The following is a 25,977-nucleotide window of genomic DNA, read 5'->3' as shown; positions in this document are numbered from 1 at the left end:
GTTCTCTTTTCCAACTTAATTGTCATCTCTACGAAAGGATATTATGGCATACATGCAGAATGACTTGCGTGAACCTTTTGTGACCACATGAATTCTTTGCATGCCACAAAATTTTCTATTGAATTCTTATTCCATCATCGCAGTGAAAGCAGTAGAACTTTCTGTCCTTAAATTTACTAGAGTCGAAAGTCCTTTCCCACTCTGTTGAATGGTCTCACTCCTGTTTTGTCCTTCTGTCAGCTACTTATTAGTCTGTCAACTCTCCTCCTTCAAAGGTGTTGAGAATATAATTATATAATAAAAGCGTGCTCTCTCTAACAGCTTAAGCTTTTAGATGAGATGGTCACACACTTCAATATGGTATCAGAGCAGACAAAAGAGATCGAATCTCACCGCCACCCATATCGAAAAGAATTTCCACGTGCTTGGCTAATGAAGAAAAAGAAAATCAGTTCTGCACGTGATGTGGCGTGTTGAGAATATAATTAAATAACAAAAGTGTGCTCTCTCTAACAACTTAAGTTTTTAGATGAGATGGTCACACACTTCAACAAAAAGATTGTCTGATTTCAGTCATTTCACAGTTATTCATCCATATAAGAGTATATTGTCTAATTTCTATTCATCTATATAAGGGTGATCTCTGGCGTTCAGAGAAAAACAACTTCTATTTTTATTGTTGAAAGGAATGGACACAAAAGTGCATCCTATGCCATAATTTTAAGTACCGCACAAAACTAGTTTCTAGGTCGTGGCCCCCAAGGGTGTGGCCTAGTGGTTTGGAGACAGGGCAGGACAAATTGCAGTGGTTTGGGGAACTGTAAAGGGACTTTTAAAGTAAGTGCAACATATAGGAAGTTGAACGCCTTGAACCACCCAATTATATTGGCACCTAAATGGCCTTGGAAACACATTTGGAAGGCCAAGATCCCACACAAAGTGACTTGTTTTGTGTGGTTATTGGCTAAGGAAGTTGTGTTGACACAAGATAATTTGATGGAGAGGGGGATTACACTGTGTTGTAGATGTTTTTTTTGTGGGGAAACTGCAGAAACAGTCAATCACTAGTTCATCCAGTGCAAGGTCACTAGCCAATTGTGGAGTCTATTCCTAAGGTTCAAAAACATCTCATGGGCCATGCCTGGTAGAATTACAGAGGCCTTATTCAGCTGGGAAGAAGCAGGATCACAAGCAAAGAATAGAAGCAATTGGAGAATCATTCCTGCTACTATTTGGTGGACTATCTGGAAAGAGAGAACTCGTAGAGGTCATTGGGTGTGAAGGATAACACCAAATAGTCTCGGGATTAAATTATAGTGCCACTTAATTTGTTGTTTGGTTGGCAAGGTCAAGATAACTTATCTCCGGGATTAATAATTAGTACCTAGATAAGTTATCCCTGCCCTCGGGTGGTATAGTAATCCCGGGATAAAGTAAGTAAATGCCAAAGATATCCCTTTAAACCATTTTTATACATCATTTTCACATTCATGAAGAATATTTTTGTAAACAAACAACTTGTTCTTAAAATTTATGTCATTCATATTATTTTTAATACAACAAACCAAACACTCAATAAAAAATAATTCCAGCATAGCTTATCCCATCATAACTAATCCCATCATAACTTGTATTCAAACCAAACGACTCCTTAGAGTTTTTGAGAATAGGGAGAGTAATATGTAGCAAGTAAAACTGAATTGCATTCTACCTTTGTGTTTTTGGTGTAATTAGATCTACTCTAATGACTGTCTCTAGCATTGATGTTTTAGACTCATTATAGGGATAGGATAGTGCCTTCAGAGTTCATTATGTAAATATGGTTTTCAGTACAACCCATGTATTGGTTTACAGAAATAGAAACAGTTACCAATCTCAATAAAAAAGGGTGTGGCCTAGTGGTAAATAAAATGGATTGAGACTCATGAGGTTTTTGGTTCAATTCCAAGTTGAGGCAAAAATGCTAGGTGATTTTTTCCTGTTTGTCCAATCCTTTTTGGACAGAGTTACCCGGTACTTGTGTTGGTGGGGTAGCAGGTATTCCGTGGAATTATCGAGGTGCACACAAGCTAGCCCGGGCATTACAGTTATAAAAAGAGTTCTAGGTTGTGGTAGGTTGGTATCAATGTCCCAGAAAAATTCTGTCTCGTGTTCCAATTTGATAATTAAGTCGCGGACTTGACGTATGGGCTCTCATTTTTTTATCAGAAATGACCAGTTGATAAGCTTATTTGCTGATGTCTTATTGGCCTTATTATCCCTCTTGTTTGAATTGGCAAAAATTATGGGGTTGTCAAGTTCCTTAGCATGGATGTTACTAATGCATAAAACCTTAGTTACTCCATGATAATGCTGTAGGAACTTTGACAAATGCTAGTCAATTATGATATTCTCTAAATATACAGATATATTGTTACTGTCATAACCGCAAGATATTGGTGGCTAGTCATGAGTGATTGCCTGAACAAAGTGAGTATGTAGACTTTAAATGCATGAGCTAGTTAGAATGAGCTATGCTCTAGTCATAGACTTTTTTTTTGTGGGTTTGTTGGGGGGTGGGGGTGGGTGGTATTTGGCTCCTCATAGATTGCTTTAGTTTTGTTAGAGTATCCCACATTGGTTGAAGGAATGGACCATTGTCTCCCTTTATGGTCTTGGACATTCCTCACCTCACGTGTTACCTTTTGAGGTTGAGTTAGTCCTTGGTTTGTTTTCTTTACAAATTCTAATAATTTGTACTCAATGAGATGAATTTTGTAGTGGGTATAAATTTTGATTCTATTTTTATATTCAGTTGGATGCCATGGGTAGACCAGATGAAAGTCTTAATCTGGAGGTCAGAGGACCATTTCATCCTCTATCTGAAGAGAATATGATCGGCAAAATGTTCTCGTTCTCCTTTCAGAAGGGACACTTAAAAGCTAATGTCTGCTACCGGCCGCTGCACTCAGCTAATTTAGAGGTACTTCCATTTATTCCATGTCTTGAATGATCATATAGATACTTGATTAAATGACTTATACTGCATTTACTTGCTTACCAGGTGAGACATTTGCCTTTGGATGAATTGGAGCTGGCTTCACTTCGTGGAACAATTCAAAGGGTAATCTGATTCAGAGGAAATAATTCTTCTTTGATTAACTCCTTGATCAGGAATTTTTGGTTTTCATACATGCATATTAAGGAATTTGGATTATTGCTTTTTATAGGTCTGGAAAAGAGAAGAAAAAGAGTATAGAATTTCTTTTTTCTTTTTGGTAACAGTTAAAAAAGGAACTGTAGAAATTAAGCTGCTGAACTTTTGGGTGGAAATTATTTATGTTATGCCGTAGGTGTTGAGGCCTGAGGGATCTAATAGTGTTTGTCTGACTTTTATGCTCATTGTTCTTCATCTCCTGGATCAGGTATTCTTACAGATTATACTAAGTGATTCAGAAAGTCCCTCTATACAAATTTGAAAAGATTCTTTATCCGAACCCATTTATTCCAATATTTTTCCATCCAATGTTTTCTATAATTATTCTATAGGATATGTTTGGATATTATATATTTATTTATAGAACATTGACTTACCCTATTAGGCATAGAAAAATGATTATTTACCATATTTTTGGTATCCAAAGATTTGTATACAAGGAGCTCATCTTGCATGTCATTTCAACAATAAGTTTGCTCTTCTATTTTCACATGGTATTAGAACCTTTATGATCTTGGTTAAGTCTCAAGTAGCTTTGGCCTACCAGTGGTCGGCCTTACGCCACCTGACAAACAACCAATTTTTTTCTTCTTTTCTCTTCCTTTTTATGGTACCAACACAACTCCTTGCTAGGTGACCTAAGCCTACACCATATCCTTCCTCTATATGGTGACCATTGGGTCCTCTAGACCTTGAAATTTTTATCGTTGTCTTGCCTGTTAGAATAGGAATAAGAACAAGAATACTATATAGAATCCTACTTGGAAAAATACTGTAATATAATGTTGATAAATAGGGTCTCGGTGTAATAATTCAGATACACAATTCAATAATAGTATTCAATAATAGTTTTTTTGTAATAATTCAGATACACAATTCAATAATAGTTTTCTCCTTTATTTCTCACATAGTATCAGAGCTTTGGTGAGAAAAATTGGAGAAAGAAAACAAAGTCACAGTCACCGTGCCTCAATTTTCCAGTGACTGTTTCCGTTAGTGTTGTGTGAAAACCAACACCACCGCAGGCTCCCTCACCCTCCGCCAACTAAACCCCTAGTCAACCGCTCCAACAGTCGGCCTTGCACCCGCCTCCCAGGAGCTCGTCATGTCCGGTGAGATCTGACCACGCACCGGCGCATGAGCCTGTTCTGGACAGTTTTCCGGCAACTTTTGTGTTCAAGATCTGCTCGTCTCTTGATTCTGAGACGGCCCATACAGCTTATGCCAAATTTTTAGCACTTCCCAGCGTGGAAATCACTGTTCTGGCCACTTCAGCATTGTTTCCGGCAATTCCAGGCTGTTTCCAGCCACTTTTTTTGGCAGATTTATTTTCCAGTAGGGTCTCCCCATCATTCCAACCCTACCCATATAACTTGTTTCCTGGTTTCGACTACTTTCCAGCGGTCAGAACTGATTTTCCAGCGACAAAAACAACTTTTTTTTCAGATTCCGTCAATGGTTTATGTTTTTTTTCCAGATTTGAGGCTTCAAAATTCTGATTTCACAAGACGTCTTTTGGAGTTGATAATTTTTTGCTACAAAATTACGGTAATTTGGAAGTTCAAGCTATATGATCACTTCAGAACCATAAATGGGAAGCTCGAACTATTTAGCTTGGGCTTCCTCGGTTGAGTTGTGGTGCAAGGGTCAAGGTGTCCAAGACCATTTAATGAACAATGCTTGTGTGGTAGATGTAAAGGCAAAGGCTAGTGAGGAAGATGCAAAATCTAAAGCACAATGGGAGAAGGTTGATGCTCAATTATGTAGTCTCCTATGGGATTTATTGATTCCAAGTTGATGACCTTGTTTCTCCCATTCCAAACATTGTTATTCAGTTTGGGAAAAGGCTCGTGCTTAATACACTAATGACATATCTCGTTTCTGTGATGTGATATCTTGGATGACCAATTTAAAGAAATAATAAATACGATATGTCTACTTACTTGGGACAAGTACAAGCCGTCATGGAGGAATTTGAAACATTGATGGCAGTCATTATGAACGTGGAAAAACAAGAGCATAGACAAGTTACAGTATTCAAAAAAATAAGGACCAAAAGTGATAGCTTATCCAATATTAATCTCCTCCCCCATGTCTTGGCTTCCACACTTCTTCTCTTCCTCTCTTCCTTCTGCCTAAGTGAATGTTACTGATTTAGTAATTTTTCTTTTATTGTTTATAGAAGCTTCTCCTTTTGAGTAATTACATTGTAAAGTCTTACTTTTACTCTCAGGCAGAAATTCAACTCAACTTTCAGAAAAGAAGAGGTCATGGGGTGTTGTCAGTACTCCGGCCAAAATTCAGTGGCTTGTTGGGTGAAGCTCTTGATGTTGCTGCCAGATGGAGTGGAGATGTTGTGAGTACCTCCTCTCTCTCTCTCTCTTTGTGGATAAGTAGGGATGTTGCAAGTGTATATGTTTTCACCTGTATCTTTGTTAATGTTATTTGGTCTTTTCTTGTGCTCGCATTTTTACTGCACTAACACTACAATCAACTTTGAATTTTAAAAACTGCTGTTCTTATAACTGAGAAGCAAAAGGTATTTGCAAGAACAGAAAAGTTGTATTTATTGATCGTCCATTAAGCTTAATAGATCAGTTTGCAAAGCTGCTGGCTCTGTGATCCATATCACCCATCACCGACTGAAGTCTTTCCGTCAAAAAGCCCCTAGGTCTTTGATCTAGTGGTAAGAGCGCAACACATGATAAGTTAGTTAGACGCACGCCACAGCTTTGAACCCCGGGGCATACAAAGGCCTAGTATTTAAGTGGAGAAGGGTACATGGCAGGCCACAGCTTCGAAACGTCCGCCACTAGCATTCAAGGGGTTCTCAGTTATAAAAAAATTATGTCAGGAAGTGTGGAATGTTAGTGTTAAAATGCGTAAAGTGTGTATTTGACATTAATGTTAAAATGCTAAGAGTGTGTATTTGGCATTAATGTATAGTGCTAAAATTGTGTATTTGACAATTAAATGTATTTGTCACAGTATTCTTGAAATTACCAAGTGTCATGCATATTTGGGAGGATGTTACATGCACTATTCTTTTCTTTGGTCTGTTTGATCGTAATTACCCAGGCGAACACAGGCATCTTTAGTTTGTAAGGGTAAATGTGACGTTATGACCTCTTATTGAGCAAGAAAAAAGGTATCTTGTGATGTTTGTCCATTCTTTATTTCAAGACAGATTCCAAAGCTTTATCTTGTTGTGTCTTTTTCTCGATTTCAAAAACCACCTGAAGCACAACTATCTTTTGAAATTAACATTTTCTTATGAAATATAGAAAGAAGTTGATTTTCACTTCTCCGGCTATAATTTCTCGCCAGAGTCTTGGCTTGTCAAATGAGCTTTTTGTTCTTTACAAGTGAAAAATGGTGATGTGTATTTTTCCTGGAGGCTTTTTTTACTTTTACTATTGTGGGTATTCCGATGTGATCTGTTGGTTCTTTTATGATACTATGCATTTTCTTATCAGGATGCCAATAAAAAATCTATGGAAGTCTTGTAATGGTGGAAATGGGTTTCCAGTTTAAAAGAGCTCCAGAACTTCTTAGAGCATTTTCAAAGCTTTGCTTAAAACTTCAAGGAATGGATATGATCAACCTTGTTCCTGCTTATTGATTCTTTGTTGAATTAATTGCTTGTTTCGAAGTAGGCCTTTGCACTTACCTCTGTCTTTCTCTTCCTCCTGTTCTTTTTATCAAGTAGTAAAATTTTATTAACAATGGGAAATTGTACCCATGTAAACCAGGAGTAGACCAAAAATTAGAAATCTTACAAAAGGATATGGGTTTCTATGAAGACACTCAATTTTCTATCCATAGAAGAACCTCGTGGGTACACCAAAAAGAAATAAAGAGATAAGAGGCTATTCCTCAAGTATACAAGGTCTTCTCCTTCTCCTATTCCGTAAAAAGCTCTTTTATCTCTATCTCCATACAGTCCATATAAGTGCTAATGAAGCAACATCTCAGTCATGTGTCTTCTCTTCCATTTTCTACAAATCCAGCTAAAAAATACTTTTTTATTGTGCCTGACATCACTTATTGAAGACCAAACCAACATGATTTTCCCACCACAAGCGAAACACTATTTGACAATGTGATAGAAGATGATTCACATTGTCACCTGAACTTTTACCGATGAAGCACCAACTGACGTATGTAATTCTTCTCTTCCTCAAATTATCACCTATCAAGATTACCCTTGTAGTAACCAAATGAAAAAACACACCTTTCTCAATACCTTAGGGATTCATACCAACAAATATGGAAAAATGAACTCCTCCCTGACCAAAACGTTTCTTATTATAGGAATTAACTGAAAAAATCCATGTTCCCCGCTCCCTATCTCCATACATCTTGACTAGCTTGTGTAGTAGCTTAATCATTCTTTAAAATTTTGTAACCTCTCAATCTTGCAAGTTCCTCCTAAGTCTCAAATCGCAATGAACTTCTTCACCTTGTAGCCTTTGTATATGTTAGAATGACATCTCGTTTTGGCATGAAATACTGTACGTATTTGGAAATGTGATATTCAAAACCTCAAACCATTGTTCCTGCACTACCTGTGTCTCCAAAAACTTACCCTACTCCTGTCGTCCACACTGAAAGATACATCCCCGAAAATCTCGCCTCACCCTTTCAAGATATTCTTCCAAAGCTGTGACAACTTTGTCCTCCATCCCTATTCAACACTTGATATTTCTCCGCAATTAACCCTCTGAAGAACATTCTCCTATACATCCACGTTCATAGTAATGCTTTGTTAAAGACTTCTTAATCTCTAATCCCGAGTCCATCCCAACACTTTTCTAATGTGACAGTCTACCTAGTGAAACTTCCTCTCCCAACTTGAAGCATCCTATAAAAGATCCTTTTGAAACTTGTGAAGATATGACATTGAACCTAACTCAACCCCAAAAGTTAGCTCACGGAAATGGGGGGCGGTCCAACATCTTATAAGGAAACCACACCCTATTCGCTCAATCAATGCGGAACTTAACACTCCCCCACACCCCCAGGACTCAACTGAAGTGTGATTTACGGGGTCCCAACATTGAGAAACATAACAACAAGTGCCAATAAGTTTGGCTCGGATACCATGTGAAGATGACCCTTGGGCCTAAGTCTATCCCGCAAGCTAGCTCATGAGAGGTGGATTGCCTAAGACCATATAAGGATATCACAACTCATTCCCTCAACCAATTTGGTACTTCACAAAACTTTTCCAGCTTCGGTGTAACACTGATTGGAGCATGCATCAAAGACATGAAGTATGCAAGATCGCTCAAACGAGTAGTCTTTTTTAACACTTCCTTTCTCCATTTGGATAAGTATTTATTTTGTCAACCTACAACTGCATGTTTTTTTTTTTGAGAGTTGGTAACATACTGCAAGTTTCTTTTCTACCCTCTCAATCACCGGGTTCCATGACGTTGGTCCTTATTAGAAGCTCCTAGTTGCAGACCAAGATAAGTAGTAGGCATGCCCCTACTCTTGTTTTTGATAAAAGTAAATAAACTTTATTAATGTTTGGGCCAAAATGTACCCGTAGACAAGAAGTATACCCAAATGGTATGAAAATCTACAAAAAGACATGTTTTTTTTTTATAGAAGACATCCAATCTTTTATATAACAAGGGACTTCATGGGTGCACCAAAAGAAAACAAGGTGTAGAAGGCCACTTCTAAACTTAACAAAATTCATTTTTAAGATTGATCCTATGCAAGGGATAGGAAGCTCACGACCTAGGGGTACCCCCTAGATGTAACATGGCGTACTCAACCCTAAAGGGGTCTCATACATGCCCTTAGCATATCATAACTGTTAAAGAATGACAAAAGTCCCACAGCGGTGGTTAATGAGATGGGTGGACTCCTTATAAGGTTTGGGCAATCCTCCTCCCTTTGAGCTAGCTTTTGGGGTGTGAGTTAGGCCTAAGACCTAATTTAACAATAACATAAGATAATAGAAACGATGCGGAATTTAAAACTTTATCCATACAATCGAAGTCTTTTATATAAGCAAGCGGAAGTCTAGACTTCTCTCAATTAGCCATCTACTACAATCGAAGTATCAAATAGGGTCACAGCCCTTACAACATAGTTCTCAAATGGAAGTACAAGAAAAGAAACTAGAAAATCATCATCCGTCCTCGAACCATGAGGACTCACCAAAAAGCAAGGAGAATGATCAATTCCAAGCTCTAGCCACAATGGGGACCACCTTGAGAACCGGACCCTACACTTGGGAAAAATATAGGAAAATATGGGTTAGTACAAAAATGCACTAAAAATGATAGTCATGCATAAAATCATGAAAACATGCTAAAAAGGACATTTTAGTTGAAAAGTATGCCCTTTACCAAGTTTAAGAATCATCATGAGGATTAGCGTAAAAGCATAAGTCATAAGCATATTCAACATATAGATCATCATAGCATAATGGAGACATACCATAAGTACCCTCAAAGTCTACTAGTGCAATGCATGAGAATCATGAAAACATGCTAAAAAGGACATTTTAGTTGAAAAGTATGCCCTTTACCAAGTTTAAGAATCATCATGAGGATTAGCGTAAAAGCATAAGTCATAAGCATATTCAACATATAGATCATCATAGCATAATGGAGACATACCATAAGTACCCTCAAAGTCTACTAGTGCAATGCATGAGTAAGATCCCATAATCCCACCCATGCTAAGTAAAGCTTCTTGAGTAACCATAGTTCATAATTCATGTTCTTGTCATAGGTGGGAATAAGCCTTAACTGATATAGACCATGTGAGCTAAACATGGAATCCGGTGTCATGCCTCACACCGAAAAGAAGTGTCCTACTTGCCTAAGGTAGAACTAAGGTTTGCAAGCTTAGGTGGATCCACTAGCTAAAGACCTATGTGGGCACATAGTTATGGGATAGGGAGATTGCTACTAGAAACCCGGACTTAACTGAGGTAGAAGGTTTCCATCTCATGAGATACATGTTTTGGGAACCTGGACTTAACAGGTGTAGAAGGAACCCATTTTGGAAAGCCGGACTCACTGAGGTAAAAGCTTCCATCTCATATACTCTATCCACTCGGTGCTAAGCATAATTCCCATTAAGTTCATATTAAGTCTTGACTTAAGTTCATATTTATGGAAGAATGCCTTAACACTCAATCCAACATAGTTCATAGATAGCTCATAGATTCAATAGGTGAGAATAGCCTTTCAACCTTAGAATCATCATATTGTGAGAAAACCTTTCACATCATGTTCATTATCATACATAAGTGTGTTCATGAGGATCACATTCCAACACAACAACAACTAGATCATAATCATATTCACTTTACTCTCAAAGTGTTCTCATATCATATACAAACCCTCATAATCATGCATAATTCTCCTATATTGCCCTTCAAGGAACATAAATCATAATTCATCAACACATCTAGAATTACTACATTAGACATGGATGACAATATAATTCAAGTAGTTCAAGTACTACATGCATAATTCCATCATATTCTACTTGCATCAATCAATACTACCCACACTTTAAGATCCAAATTGAGAAAATAGGGGAATTCATGGATTCTTGAGGAATTCATCATAAAAACAGTAATAAATCATCAATTTGATCATAATATAAAGCAAATAAATCATTAGCATCATTTTTGAAGTGAATCCATTACTTGGAGTAAAACCCTAGCTTTTTGGGGAAATTACAAGTTTTGAAATTGAGTTTGGAGGGACTCCATGGATGAAGGACTACCATACCTTACCTTTGATTCTCCGAAGAAATCGAGTGAAAAAGCCTTCTTCTTCAAACCCTAGCTTGATTTTCTTCTTCTTCTTCCTTGGAGTTCTAGAGAGAAGCTTTTGAGGGAAATTGGTTTTGATTTGGGAATTTGGAAATTTTGAGGAAGATGATTTAGTTTAGTGACTTAAAAACCTTATATAGGTGTTCTAATAATGTATAAAACGACGTCACTTAACCTCACTTAAAATAGGAAATCCCCATAATGCCCCTAAGTGAAATTGCCTTTTGGCAGTTACATGCCTCATCCACAACTGCACGACCATGGTCCGTGGATGGACTCACGTGGCGTGCTGTCCATCCGTGGTCTGAGGTCCTGTGGCTTGGTTTGCAGGCCTTGACCCACGACCCTTCACTTATGGACCGTGGTTGGACCCACGGCCCGTTCTGGTGAAGCGTGGTCTGGGTTCAGGGACTAGTTTCTCAAGGGCTTGACCTACGCCCCTCACCCACGAGGCGTGGGCTGACCACTCTGTGGGTCACTGCCAGACAGCCTCCAAGAGGCTTTTCCTCAAGGACCCATGGTTGGTCCTTGGGGTTTAAACCTTGACGTTCGAACATGAAAACATAAATTTTAAGGTACGGGGAGGTACATTCAAGGCTCTAACCCTAATGTCAAGCTCTAATTTAGCCTACTAGTTTCCGGGGTGTTACAGAAGCACACCACGTTGCAATGGATAGATAGAAAGAGAGATTGAGAGAGATAATAAACATTGATCCTATTTTAACCCGGGGGGGGGGGGGGGTATGTGGATCCTAACAGGTCAATAGAAAGTTTGGCTATGGAGGCTGAATTTTGATTTAGTAGTTTGCCAAGTACTATGAGAGAAGTTTCATGATTAATAGATTTTGATGATTTCATTAAAGAAAAAAAATATGGAAAAGAAGTCATCCAACTCTATCAAGTTATTTTTTGAAACTGGTAACTTTTTGTATTCCTCAGCATTAAGGGCTATGCTGGCCACCTCCAAAAAACTGTTACAAGAAAGGGAAAAGACTAAAAAGAAATACTTATAGAGAACCTATGAAGTCCACTAATTGGAACTCCTCTTCTATATCCTGTTCTTTACACCAAAAATCTAAAGTAGTAATTACATTCCATTTGATCTTCTGTATTGTACACTCCTTTCCTTCAAAAATTCTCTGATATCTTTCTTTCCATCTAATCCACCAGATACATGCTGGAATTGTTCTCCACCATCTTTTCTGACTTTTGCTGCCTCCCCTTTTGATCCAGCAACTAAGAAGGTCAGAGGTGTGTTCAGACATAGTCCAATATTCATTGGCTATGCTTGTAAACAGAGCCCACACCTGAGCAGTTTCCTTACAGTGCATGAATAAGTGTTTGTTAATCTCCAGAGCTTCTTTACAAAGGAGACATCTGGATACTATGTTGATGCGCCTCTTCTGCATTGCCTCATGAGTCAAACATTTTTTCCTAGCAACCAACCAAGTTAAGCACTTCACCTTGGCAGGAGCCACACTTTTCCATATTGTGTTCCAAGGTCCAATGGATCTTCCTGCACATCTTTCAAGTCCCCAGTTGTGTAATCTATTCACTGAAAATACCCCATCTTTGTGATGTCCCGATGCTAATCTGTTTGGCTCTAGAGTAGTACCTGGGAATCCACCAATCAAGCCCCAACACCACCATTCCATCTATCTCCCAGTCATTTAACAGTCTTCTAAATATTATATTCCAACCTTGTGGTGACCACATCTCCTCTATCTTGCTGTTGGTATTTGTGCATATTGAGAAAAGAATAGGGAACAAGTCCCTCAAAATCCCATTTCCACACCAATCATCTAGCCAGAACTTTGTTTTGTCTCCTCTGCCCACCACAATTTTTGAGTTGTTGTTTAGACTCTCCCAAAGTTTCATTAACTTCACTAGTGCACCAGAAGTCCTCTTGCCCATATTTATGGTTTATTATCTCTTTCCATAAAGCCTGCTCCTCCTGATTATATCTCCACAACCATTTTGAGAGGAGGCTCGTGCTATGTACTTTTAAATTTCTCACTCCCAGCCCCCCATTTTTCTTGCTTTGTTGTACTACAGACCATTTCACCAGGTTGAATCCCTTTTCTATCTTGTTCCCGTGCCATAAGAAGTTCCTTCTGAGTGCATCTAAAACCTTCACTATCCTACTAGGAATAGGATAGAGGTACATCACATAAGTGGGTAAAGAATCCAGAACTGAGTTAATTAGTGTAACTCTACCTCCCAAAGATAGGTATTAATATTTCCATATAGCCAATTTCTTCTCTGTTTTCTCAATAATGCCATCCCAAATTTTTTTTGCTTTGTGCTCGGAGCCCAAAGGCATACCAAGGTAAACTGTTGGGAGCTTCTCTATCTTGCACTTCAAGATGCTTGCAAGATCCTCAATCTGTTGCACTTCCTTAATTGGAAAATAGCTACTCTTTCTCCAGTTTACTTTTAATCCTGAGCAAGCCTCAAAGACCACCAGGATCACTCTTAAGTAGCAAATTTGTTCCTGCTCAGCTTCACAGAATACCAATGTGTCATCTGCATACAAAAGATGTGTTAGTTCAATTGTATCATTTACCCTGTTCTTTATGGAAAAGCCCCTTATCCAGTTATTCTGAGAAGCAACTCTCATCAATCTGTCCAAACCTTCCATGGCTAAGATAAATAGAAAGGGGGATAGTGGGTCCCCTTGTCTCAGGCCTCTTTCTGCTGGAAAAAAACCAACTGGTTCTCCATTTACAAGTATGGAGAACCGAGTGGTTTTAATGCAGAAATTTATCCAGCTTAACCATCTCCACCCAAACCCCATCTGCCTTAGGATATTGATTAGAAACTCCCAGTTCAAATGGTCATATGCCTTCTCAATGTCTAGCTTGCACATCAGTCCAGGGGTTCCACCTCTAATTCTAGAATCAATGCACTCACTAGCTAGAAGTGCAGCATCTATGATTTGCCTTCCTTTGATAAAGGCCATTTGGTGCTTGTTTATTAGCTTACTGATCACCTTTTTCAACCTTTCTGCCAGCACCTTTAGCACCTTTCTGCCATCAAGTTATTTTCTTCATTACGACGAGAAAATCAACTTTATTGTTGTGGAGTTCATAAGAAGGAAGACCTATAATAAAAGATTTTCAGAGCCATTTAAGATAAACCCAACACTATCACTTTCTAAGATTCTCTAGATGTAGGTATTTGTAACTGGGTGTTTAGGTAACCTTAAAAGCTAATCAAACTGGTTTATAAGCACTTTTTAACTTATCTACGCGTTTGTCAGTACCAAAATTACTTATAAGCTAAAATCAACCAAAAGTCATAAGTTGGTTAGCCCTAACTAATGGCTTTTCAGCTTCTAAGCCCTTTTGATCTGACCAAGATTTTTATTGCTTTATCCCTAATATCTTTTAAAAAATTTAAAATACTCTTCCTAAAAAACTCCTAACTCCCTCCCTCATTCCTTTTTTATCGCTTGTTTTTCTCCTTGTGAAGATACTTATAATTCATAATTTTTGTAAATAACTTTAATGACATTTATAACAAAACGCATCAGTCGCTTATTATCAATTTTTACACTTCTATTCAAAGATGTAACGGCTTAGTTATAAACCAGTTTTAACACTTGATGTTTATCAACTGCTTTTAATCAGCTAATCCAAACAGGCTCTTACTATTCTTCCTCCTTTTTCTCGTGGGTATACACGTAATTCTTCTAGTATCAAAATTCAGTCATGCATATTTGCTGCTTTAAATTTGTGTATCCAGTCTTTTTGACTATTTCTAGTATGCTTATGCATAAGTATCCTTCATTTGCCTGGTAAATAGAACTAAAAGTCAGCTCAATGACTCATGGTCACTTCAGTTTTTTTCTTTAAGAAAGCTATTTTTGTATCAATTAGTAGTCGTATAACATGAAACAACTTTGTTTTAAGAAAGTTGTAAAGCTACTGAATTTCTTGTTAATACTCCACCTTTCATCTACACCATCAACCAGTTTGAATTGTTCCACCGCATAAAAGAATACTTCTCATATGCGCGGACGTGTTTTGATGACATCCATTAAATTCTGACAAGCTTAGCTTTAGACAAGCTGAAACCACTCAATTGATAGGTCATAGGACTTTGAAGTAATCGTTTCATGTGATGTATAAAGCTTGAAGCATAGGAAATGCCTTAAATCATGGGAGGCATATATTTAAGTGTTAGTTCATTGGGGCACTAACATATTACTCCATTTATCTCACTTTCCTTTTCAATCAGTCGCAAAAGAAAGTGACCTTTTGTATTTAGATACAATTCAACTTTACAAACCCTTAATGAGATGGTTTATAGCACACAACATGTCTAAGACTTGTTTTACACCACAAAATTTAAATTTCTTGCTTAATTTCCGTGCCCAGTCAAATTGTGTCACATAAATTTGGATGGAGGGAGTACATTTTTTTGTTTTATTGCTCAAAAAGACGTTCAGTGACAACAGTAAATTGTCGGCTTTCTTCTATTTAATTTATAAGAGGATAAACCTACTCAGTGTTGTAAAGTTGTGCTTTATGGAATGTGTACTCCTATCTGCGTTTTTATACGGAGGGAAAATGATGAATCCACTATCTATTTCAGTACCATGATTTAGGTTTTCACAGTACCGAATTTTAATAATGTGATTAACATCCTAGACTATTTTCTCATGTTACCTTTTTTTTTAGATCACCATTGAGAAGTCCATTTTGGAGCAAAGCAATAGTAAGTATGAGCTTCAAGGTGAATATGTACTGCCAGGCACACGAGATCGGATGCCATCTGGCCAGGAGAGAGGTAGTTTTTTTCACCGGGCAATGACTGGACGTCTGGGAAGTGTTATATCCTCCATGGGTAGATGGAGAATGAGGCTTGAGGTTCCAAGAGCTGAGATTGCTGAGATGCTTCCACTTGCAAGGCTTCTGTCTCGAAGTTCTGACCCTGTTGTTTTATCTAGGTCAAAGGTAGAATAAATAATGAAATAATAGAAGTATCTGCTTCTCATAAAGAAATAATAAAGAAGACAGGATTAGAGGGCGTGGGAATTGATTGAATTCGTTGCAGAATGATTTCCACTAAATACAATTTTTAACCCTCTTTTACTTGCTTGCAGGACCTTTTCATGCAAAGTTTGCAGTTAATCGGATTGTATACTGAAAGCCTCCAGAAGCTGCTTGAGGTACTTATTGATAAATTACCATGATAAATTCTGGAAAGTGGAAACCTCTGTTAGTTCTGCTATTCTTGGATTTCCAGTTAATGGAGATTATACTAAGATAAGCTCTACCATTTCTTGATGGCAACAAACATAGGAAATTCGGGGTCATTCTACTCTATCAGATGAAGTTATCCTTGAAGAGTTCAATCTTCCTGGTTTAGCTGAACTTAAGGGTCGCTGGAGTGGCTCTTTAGACGCAAGTGGTGGAGGAAATGGAGACACAATGGTAAAATAAGTCTACATTTCGGTCATGGTACTCCAATATGGAATACTCCTTCTTGTCTTTGCATAGCTATATATTCTTACCCACCTTAACTAACGCCACAAACATCGTGATAATAGGTGCAATTCAGTCTCTTTCCAGAGTAATGTCTGCTAAAAGTTATTATGCTTTAGCATTTGATTTTGTTTTTAATTTTATGTTTGAGCTGGTTGTCTTTGTTGAATATTTTCTGGTCCATCCCTAATTTGCATGCGATTCTTGCTTCTTTATTTTGGTTCTGTACTTGTGACCACACCTCCCTATTTGCTGATTGTATTACATGCAAAGATTCCAACCTAATTGCCTCCCACCTGATCTATTATTTACTAGGGTGGCTATGGACTCGATTCTTTGATGTGTCAATTTTTGAACTCATTCCTCTAGAAACAATGTGGGACCTCTGAGATATTTTCTTTAAAGTAGGATTGCAAAATGCAAGACATGTAGTTGATATGTAGCTATAGTTTTTTCAAATGATTTTAATGCCCTCAGATGTTTGAATAATAATCTTCCAGGTTGCTTCTTATTGCCTACTTTTTGTCCTGGTTTCTGTAATTTCTAGGCTGAGTTCGACTTTCATGGGGAGGAATGGGAATGGGGTACTTATAAGACTCAGCGTGTTCTGGCAGCTGGTGCATACAGCAATGATGATGGTTTGCGTCTTGAGAGAATCTTTATCCAAAAGGATAATGCCACAATACATGCAGATGGAACTCTGGTTGAGGCAAAGCCTAATCTACATTTTGCTGTTCTGAACTTTCCTGTTAGTTTAGTTCCTACATTGGTTCAGGTTATTGAATCAACTGCCACTGAAGCAGTACATTCTTTGCGGCAATTTATGTCTCCAATTAGAGGCATATTGCATATGGAAGGGGATCTTAGAGGAAATCTTGCTAAACCAGAATGTGATGTACAAGTAAGGCTCCTAGATGGTGCCATTGGGGGTATTGACCTTGGTCGAGCTGAAATTGTTGCTTCACTAACTCCAACCAGCCGTTTCCTATTCAATGCAAAATTTGAACCAATCATCCAAAATGGTCATGTACACATTCAAGGAAGTGTTCCTCTGACCTTTGTCCAAAATAATGTTTTGGAGGAAGATAATTCAGAAAGGGACAAAAGTGAATCATCCTGGATTCGTAGTTGGGGCACGGAGAAGAGCAAGGCACCTGTAGATGAAGCTAGTGATAAAAGAAGCTCCAGAGAGAGAAATGAGGAGGGTTGGGACACTCAGTTGGCTGAAAACCTTAAAGGGTTGAACTGGAACCTACTTGATGCCGGGGAAGTCAGGATCGATGCTGATATTAAAGACGCCGGCATGATGTTGTTGACGGCTTTGTCTCCATATGCAAACTGGCTCCAGGGAAATGCTGAAGTTGTGCTTCAGGTAGGTTCATTTAATTGTAAGATTACATGCAGAAATGTCAAAGAAGTGTGAAGCGTCCAGAGACTATTTCAAGTTGCGTAAAATTGATTTACAAAAAACAGGGGGAAAGAAAGAGGGAGAAAACAGGGAGTTGTTTTTTTGCTTATGTATCTGTTTTCCTTTCTCTTAGTGCTGATGTATATCCCTTCTTCAAACATACAGGTTAGAGGTACCGTTGAACAACCGGTACTCGATGGGTCTGCATCGTTCCATAGGGCGACTGTATCTTCACCTGTATTTCGTAAACCTCTAACCAACTTTGGCGGCTCAGTTCTAGTGAACTCAAACAGACTAAGTATTAGTTCCTTGGAAGGTAGAGTTAGCAGAAAGGGGAAACTTTCCGTGAAGGGAAATTTGCCACTCAGAACAGTTGAGGCATCCGATGGTGATAAAATTGATTTGAAATGTGAAGTACTGGAAGTACGAGCAAAGAATATCTTCAGGTATATTTTATATGCATTTATCTATAGAAAATATTTAAATGTGCAATTGTAAAAGATTCTGTGTATTCATCTGTCTCGGTATAATAACAAACATATTGGCAAGAGGGAGTTGTTCGGATGGTAAGCACCCCTCACTTCCAACCCTAAGGTTGTGAGTTCGAGTCACCAAGGGAGCAAAAAGGTGGGAACTCCTAGGGAGGGGTAAACATATCGTTAAAACTGGTTGAGGCGCTGATTCCTTCTCTGATTTCTAAGACACATGGAGTTCTTTGTTCTTTTCCTGTTTCACCTTGTTAAAGAATACATTTATCATGTCATGCCGCAAGCCTTGGAGGGGTGGATCGACACCCGATGCTTTAACTTTGATCAAGCGCGAACCATCCTTAACATAATTTAGTAAACATAGTGCATCCATGAATTAGAAAACATAAAGCTTTTCATAGAACACTTTTATTATCATTAACCTTAAAACTACAACAACATACCAAGTATAATCTGACAAGTGGAGTCTGGGAGGGTAGGTTGTATGCAGACCTTACCTCTAGCTTTGTGGGGTAGAGAGGTTGTTTGTGATAGACCCTCGGCTACCTATTAACATTCATAAAGTGCGACAACACCTCGGCTACCTATTAACCTTCTACCCTAATCCTCGTCCTTCAAACCTTCCTATCTAGAGTCATGTCCTCAGTAAGTTGTAGTTGTGTCATGTCCGGTCTAATCATCTCCCCCTAATTCTTTTTCAACCTGCCTCTACCTCTTCTAACTCTTGCTACAACTAATCTCTTATACCTCTTTACTGTCCCTTCCGCACACCTACTCTTCACATGCCTGAACCATCTCAGCCTCATGTCCTTCTTCTTGTTCATCACAGAGGTCACTCCCACCTTATCCCGTATACCTTCGTTCTTAATCATATCTCTCCTAGTATGATCCATCTGAGCATCCTCATCTCCGCCACCTTCATCTTCTGAACGTGAGCGTTCTTGATTGGCCAGCACTTTACCCCTTACAACAATGTTGGTCTTACTACCAATGTGTACTTTAAGCCTTGGCGACACGTTCTTATTGCACGGTACCCCATAGACGAGCCTCTATTTCACCCACCCTGCTCCAATACGATGTGCAACATCATTGTCAATCTCCCTGTCCCCTTGGATTATTGACTCAAGATACTTGAAACTTCTTCACTTGGGTATGACTTGTGCATCAATCTTCACTTCCACCTCCAACTCATGTGTTACGTCACTGAACTTGCACAATAGGTAACTTGTAAAACTCTAGATACAAATAGTTATCCATACATGCCATATGAAACCTCACTAGAATGACAAAATATAACATTATGTGTCTATGGAGCCTCTAGGATAATATGAATAAAAGAAAGTGGCATTGATCCCCAAGAAGGTGGGAGTTGTGGAACTGAGAGATTTCAGACCTATAAGCTTGATAGGTGGAATATACAAGATCATTGCCAAGATACTAGCAAAAAGGCTAAAGAGAGTGATCCGTAAGCTTTTGAATAAACACCAGATGACCTTCATAAAAGGTAGGCAGATCATTGATGCAACACTTATAGCAAGTGAGTGTGTGGACACCAGAGTCAAAGGAGATGATCCAGGAATTATGTGCAAGCTGGACATAGAGAAGGCTTATGATCATGTCAATTGGGGCTTCCGGATTCTAAAACAGATGGGTTTTGGGGAGAAATGGTTGAAGTGGATCGACTATTGCATAAAAACGGTTAGGTTCTCCATTTTAGTAAATAGAGAACCTGCTGATTTTTTCCCATCAGAAAGAGGTCTAAGGCAGGGAGACCCACTCTCTCCTTTCCTTTTCATCCTAGCCATGGAGGGCTATAATAGTATGATGAGAGTAGTTATCCAAAACAATTGGTTAAAAGGCTTCAAGGTCAGCAACTCTTCAGGAAGGGAAATGCAGATTTGTCATCTGCTTTATGCAGATGACACAATTATTTTCTGTGAAGCCAAGGCTGAATAGGTTGCCTTAATAAGAATGACTAGTGGTTTTTGAAGCAGTCTCTGGTTTATCAGTAAATTGGAGGAAAAACAACATCTTTCCAATTAAAGAAGTCCCTCAACTTCAGAGCCTGGCAAGGATATCGGGGTGTAAAGTAGAACAACTTCCCACTACTTATTTGGGCATGCCATTGGGGCACAAACATAAGGAGCTAGAAATTTGGGATGGCATAATTGAAAAGACAGAAGAAATTGGCCAATTGGAATGCTCAGTTTATCTCTTTGGGAGGGAGAGTCACTTTAATAAACTTTGTGTTGGACTCTCTTCCAACTTATGTTATGTCTTTATTTGCTATGCCTGCCAAAGTGGAAGAAAGATTTGACAAACTGAGAAGAGATTTCTTGTGGAAAGGGAATAAAGAAGGAAGGGTTTGCATTTAATCACATGGCAGACTGCATAGTTACATAAACAATCGGGTGGACTTGGAACCAGAAACTTGGGGTTGTAGAATAGATACCTCTTGTCAAAATGGCTATGGAGGTTCAACACTAAGGAACAAACACTGTGGAGGGAGGTGATAGTCAACAAGTACGGGCTGAATGGAAATTGGGTCTCCCAACTCTGTGAATAGCATTTATTGGGTGTCAGCTGGAGAACAATAAGAAACTTGTCGCCTGATCTAAGTAGAAACATAGTCTACAAGGTGGGAAATGGGACTAAAATCCTATTCTGGAAGGAGAATTGGAATGGAAATGAGGCATTGATGGTTTTATTTCCAGACCTATTCTCCTTGTGTTCCAATCCGGAAGAAACAATGGCTGAGGTATGGTCTACTCATGGATGGAATATTGTGTTTAGAAGGCATTTAAATGACTGGGAGATTTGGAGAGTGGCTGAGCTATTACATGTTCTGAACGGGTTCAATGGGTTATCGGCAGAAAAAGATTCTATCATATAGAAACACTCTAGAGATGGAACCCTTTCTGTTAACAAGCTATATATTAAGGAGGTGAAGGATCATCCATGTGGTAAGCTTGGCCCCTGGAAGCAGATTTGGAGTAACAAGGTGCCAACCAAGATGAAGTGTTTCTCTTGGTTGGTTGCCAGAAGAGCCTGCTCTTGACATGAGAAATTGAAAAGGAGGGATTTCTATATTGCCTCTTGGTGCTCTCTCTGTAGTGAGACTGAGGAAACCAACAACCATTTGTTCCTCCATTGCAGAGTGACAACACAATTGTGGAACCTTTTTTTGGGACCAACACATACAGAATGGATTATGCCGGGGTGGAGAAAATCTAAGAAAAAGTGGTGGAGTATAATACCATCATGCATTTGGTGGTCTATTTGGAAAGAATGAAATAGCAGATGTTATGATAACAAGGCTAATTCAATAGAGAAAGTCAAATGGAACTGCTTGACTACTTTTTATTTTTGGTGTAAAGAGGAAGGGATAGAAGAAGCTGCACAAATTTTGGATTATAAGCACTTTATAATCTATTAGCCTTTTTGTTTTTTCTCTTGTTGGAAACCAATTTTTGGAGGTCTCCAGCATATCCTTAATGTTGAGGAATACAACATTATCTTTCTCAAAAAAAAAAAATGCTGATGAGAAGGCCTGACTACACCCAAAAGAATTCAAATATTTGTATTATCAAAAGAATTCTCTGAGCATAGAAGGGGCTCACCAAAAGACTGTAGAATGAGGGAGGTGCCTAGCAAAGGTCCATGTCATACCGAGTATCAATACCTGAATCCACGAAAAGATGAAGTGCCTCCGTGAAAAGACGTGAGTAAATAACAAACAAGTACTTGGATGCATCATTGACTCCCTCACATTAAGTGGGACAAGATATCAAGAAATTTTTTAGGTCTCTACATGTCTTCTATCAATTTTCTACGATTTACTAAAGGGTTTTATAATGGTCATGGGCTTCTCTACATTTTACCTTAAGGATTTAGATTGGACACTTGGATTCTTTCTGTGGGTTCCAGATTCAAGTAGAGGTCCTGTTCCAATCCCGCTATCACCCCTAGTTAAAAATTAGGTGTGCTTGATCCATGAGAAGTATTAATCCTCACATGAGAAGGTGCATTGAAGAAATATCTTAAAATATTCATGTTAATAAAATACACTGCATACCTAACCCAACCCCAAAAGTTAGTTCACGAAGCGGGGATTGCCCAAGAGCATATAAGGAGCCAACAACCGATTCCTTCGACTAATGTGGGACACTTACACCTCCCCCTTTGGCACACTAAGACTGAACATTTGGTGGGTGGATAATAAAACATGGGGGTGCAACATTTGGGTAAATCAAGAATAGGGATGGGTCGTCTCTAATACCATGTTTAGAAATGGATCATGGGCATAACTCGGCTCCAAACATTAGTTCATGAGGTGGGAATTGCCCGAGATCATATAAGAAGACAACAATTCATTCTTCCAATCAACGTGGGCACTTACTAAATCTATTGCACTGGGCTTCTCATTTTCAACTCAAGTCCATCAAATCACTCTGGACTACTCTCTCTCAATCTAGCATGTTGAGCCACTGACTTTGCTACAGCTCACTCTTTAACCTGTTGAGCCAACTCTCTACTCTAGGCCCACTGTTGAGCCTTTTGAGCCTGCTTTCTCTATGCTTCGGGGAACACTTCGATCTTTTCAAGTCTTTTTTGTTTTTGAGAAGGTAACATCTTCCGGTGTATATATCAACATCGCACCAAAACAATGTGCTGGTAAGTGGTAACCAAAATATGATGCTTACAAAAGGATTAAAAAAAGAAAAGGGCAGGTAAACTACAACAACTACAGCCTTGTTCATCGTATAAGGTACCTAGTACATATATGATTTCCTTAGAATCATCTATGTATTCAGATTTACACCAAAAACAAAAGAGATGGAAACAAGGCTGCTACTTATGTCTTCAAAACACCTAGAGTTCCTCTCCTTCCGGCTTCCATATTCTCCACCAACTAGTTGCAGGGACAATTTTCCATCTGTCTTTTCTAGTCTTGCAGTTTCACCTTTGTTCCAGCATGCAATAACTTCAAAAGTTCTTTCTGGCATTGTTCAGCTAGAACCTCTGAGATTGATGAATAGATCTTAAGTTGCCTTGTAACTCTGCAGTGTAAAAACAGATGACTTATTGTCTTTGCCTCTTGCCCACAGAAGTGGCACCTTGAGCATAGTTGTATTCCTCTCTTTCTAAGATTGTCACGAGTCAGTACAGCTTCTCTTACCACCAGCCAGGAGAAGCAGGCCACATTATAGGGGACCTTCACTTTCTAGATGTGTTTCCAAGGCCAACATATAACCTGTGGGCTTACTTGATTCAATTCTTTATAAGCTGTACTAATGGTATAAATTCCGCTTGAGTGGTTATGCCATCTCAGTGTATCTTCTCCCTTTTTCCTTAGAAAGGTAACAGGTTTATAGATAAATCTTCAGCACTAAAGGCTGGGATCCCAAATTTACACCATGGAGCTACATACAGTTGAGTAGACTCAACAAATCTTTAAAAAAAAATAGGTCCTACTTCATCTTACAAAGAACCTAGAATATCTATAATAGCTACTTCATCTTCTCCCTTTTGCAGCCCCTTTCCTTGTTCCAAAACTTTGACAAACTCTCTGCAATCCTGGGGACCTCCCAGTCATGTAATAGCCTTCGAAAAGTTGGGTTTCACCCATGTCTTGACCAGACCTCCTTTAAGATGTGCCATGTTGGAGACTTAAAAAATAAGTCAGGAAAAGTAGTTGGAGTTCATTCAAAGTGGACAAGACCATAAAAAACATCCGGTTAGTGGAGCTATTTTCTGGTGCATTTGGCCAGAGAGAATTAGAAGATGTTTTGATGGAATCTCAATTTCATGCGTCTCCCTAAAATCCAAGTGCTTGATACAAATTTTTCGCTGGTTCAGGCTGACTCCTCTGTCTAGCTTTGAGCTCTTTTTGGAATTTGTTAGTTCTTTAGTTTTAGTCTCTAGTTGATAGAACTGACTTTATCTCTATTTTTGCGTCTGAGTCCTGTACTCAGCATTTTAAATTTCTGCATCTTCTTGATGCGATTAATGATATCTGTCCTCCAAAAAAAAAAATAGTCAGGGAAAAGCACCTTCAAGCATCCACTGCCCGCCAGTCATCCTCCCAGAACATGATTTTCCTGCCATCCTTCACATTAAATCTCAATCCTCCTTTGAGACAACCATAAGTTTCTGATAGTTCTCCACAGGCTGACTCCATAAGGGATGGACACCTTTTTAGTCATCCAGAATCCTTCTTTTCCATACTTTGCTTTTATAACTGTGCCCCATAATACATGCTCTTCTTTTGTGAACCTCCATAGAGACTTCATTAGAAGACCTTCTTTTGTTTCTTCAGGTTTCTAATTCCCAGGTGCCCCATCTTTTTTGATGATGATCAAATTTTTCCATTTAACTAGGTGTAATCTAAATTCCATCTCAGATTATACATCTTCTTTTCCACATTTACTGGAATAGGGAATAAAAAACATCATATATGTAGGGAGTGCATCCAAGACAGCGTTAATCAAGGTCAACCTGCCTCCCAGAGAAAGATACTGAGATTTCCATCTTGCCAATCTTTTCTCACATCTTTCTAAACTACCTGACCAATATCTTTGAATTTACTTTTAGCATCTAAAGGCAAACAACATAGTTTTTTTTTCATTCACTTTAAATTGGAGTTTTTTTTAAAAAAAACATTGTATTCTGCTTTCCTGATAAATCCATGTAGACATACACTACTTGTACTGCATTCTACACTCTGCTTTTCTTATTTTCTTCAATTATTTTCCTTTTTAAGTTTTTCTAGCTCTAGCAAAAAATATGAATCTTCTCATCTCGTCTTTCCTTCTGAAACTTGATGATGACTGGAACAACAGTGGGCAAGTTGATACTCAATTGCAAGTAAGTGGGTCCATACTGCAACCAAACATTTCTGGGAAGATGAAGCTGAGTCATGGGGAAGCATACCTGCCACATGACAAGGGTAGTGGAACTGCTCCTTTCAGTAGAGAGGCATCTGATCAATCAAGACTTCCAGCAGGTGGTTACAATCGTATAGTTGCATCAAAGTATGTTTCACGCTTCCTCAGTTTAAAGCCTGCTGCTTCAGACATTCAGTTCAATCAATCATCAGGTAATTTGAGTATGATCTCAGTCTATATAGTTGGGTTTCTTCATCAAATGCCTGGTTGAGTTCATGCCATCTGGTCGAACCAGAGATTTTATGTAGGTTAGCTGTTTCTTTAAGGCTCTGTTTTCTACGTGATAGAACTACTGTCCTCATTACGGATAATAGGGATTCTACAAGAGAAATGTCCAAAATTAACTGTCTGATTCTTTGCAGAAGGAGTCAGGGACTATTAAATGCGCATTCATTGAACTTAGCAGTTGTAGTGCTTCTTAAATACTTGATCTTTGGGTAATGTTATTTTCCACCATTATTTAGCACTTTTGTGAAGTCCAAATTCTTCTCTTTTACTCATGGAGAGCATGTGAATATGCACTTTCTACTATAAAACACACATTAAACCTCTTAGAGACTCTAGTTTTGGAAGAATTATTTTTTAATGAGGTGCCTAACATAAGAGTGTTAGCAAATATCCTGGGAAGGGGGG

General features: G+C 38.5%; 1 protein-coding gene across 1 annotated transcript in view; it reads left to right on the top strand.

The window, feature by feature from the left end:
• LOC102582430 (uncharacterized) overlaps positions 1–25,977 on the top strand; it is a 55,607-nt gene that overhangs the window by 14,944 nt on the left and 14,686 nt on the right. Inside the window, exons 12-20 of the mRNA XM_006356557.2 lie at positions 2,795–2,962; positions 3,044–3,103; positions 5,430–5,552; positions 15,695–15,970; positions 16,120–16,185; positions 16,319–16,450; positions 17,049–17,873; positions 18,075–18,355; positions 25,240–25,496. Coding sequence (XP_006356619.1) covers positions 2,795–2,962; positions 3,044–3,103; positions 5,430–5,552; positions 15,695–15,970; positions 16,120–16,185; positions 16,319–16,450; positions 17,049–17,873; positions 18,075–18,355; positions 25,240–25,496 — 2,188 coding nt within the window. The remainder of the gene's footprint in view (positions 1–2,794; positions 2,963–3,043; positions 3,104–5,429; positions 5,553–15,694; positions 15,971–16,119; positions 16,186–16,318; positions 16,451–17,048; positions 17,874–18,074; positions 18,356–25,239; positions 25,497–25,977) is intronic.

Source organism: Solanum tuberosum, unplaced genomic scaffold (genome assembly GCF_000226075.1).
Source record: "Solanum tuberosum cultivar DM 1-3 516 R44 unplaced genomic scaffold, SolTub_3.0 scf00225, whole genome shotgun sequence".
NCBI lineage: Eukaryota > Viridiplantae > Streptophyta > Magnoliopsida > Solanales > Solanaceae > Solanum > Solanum tuberosum.
The sequence above is the reverse complement of the archived record's forward strand: the minus strand, read 5'-3'. Positions and strand labels throughout refer to the sequence as shown.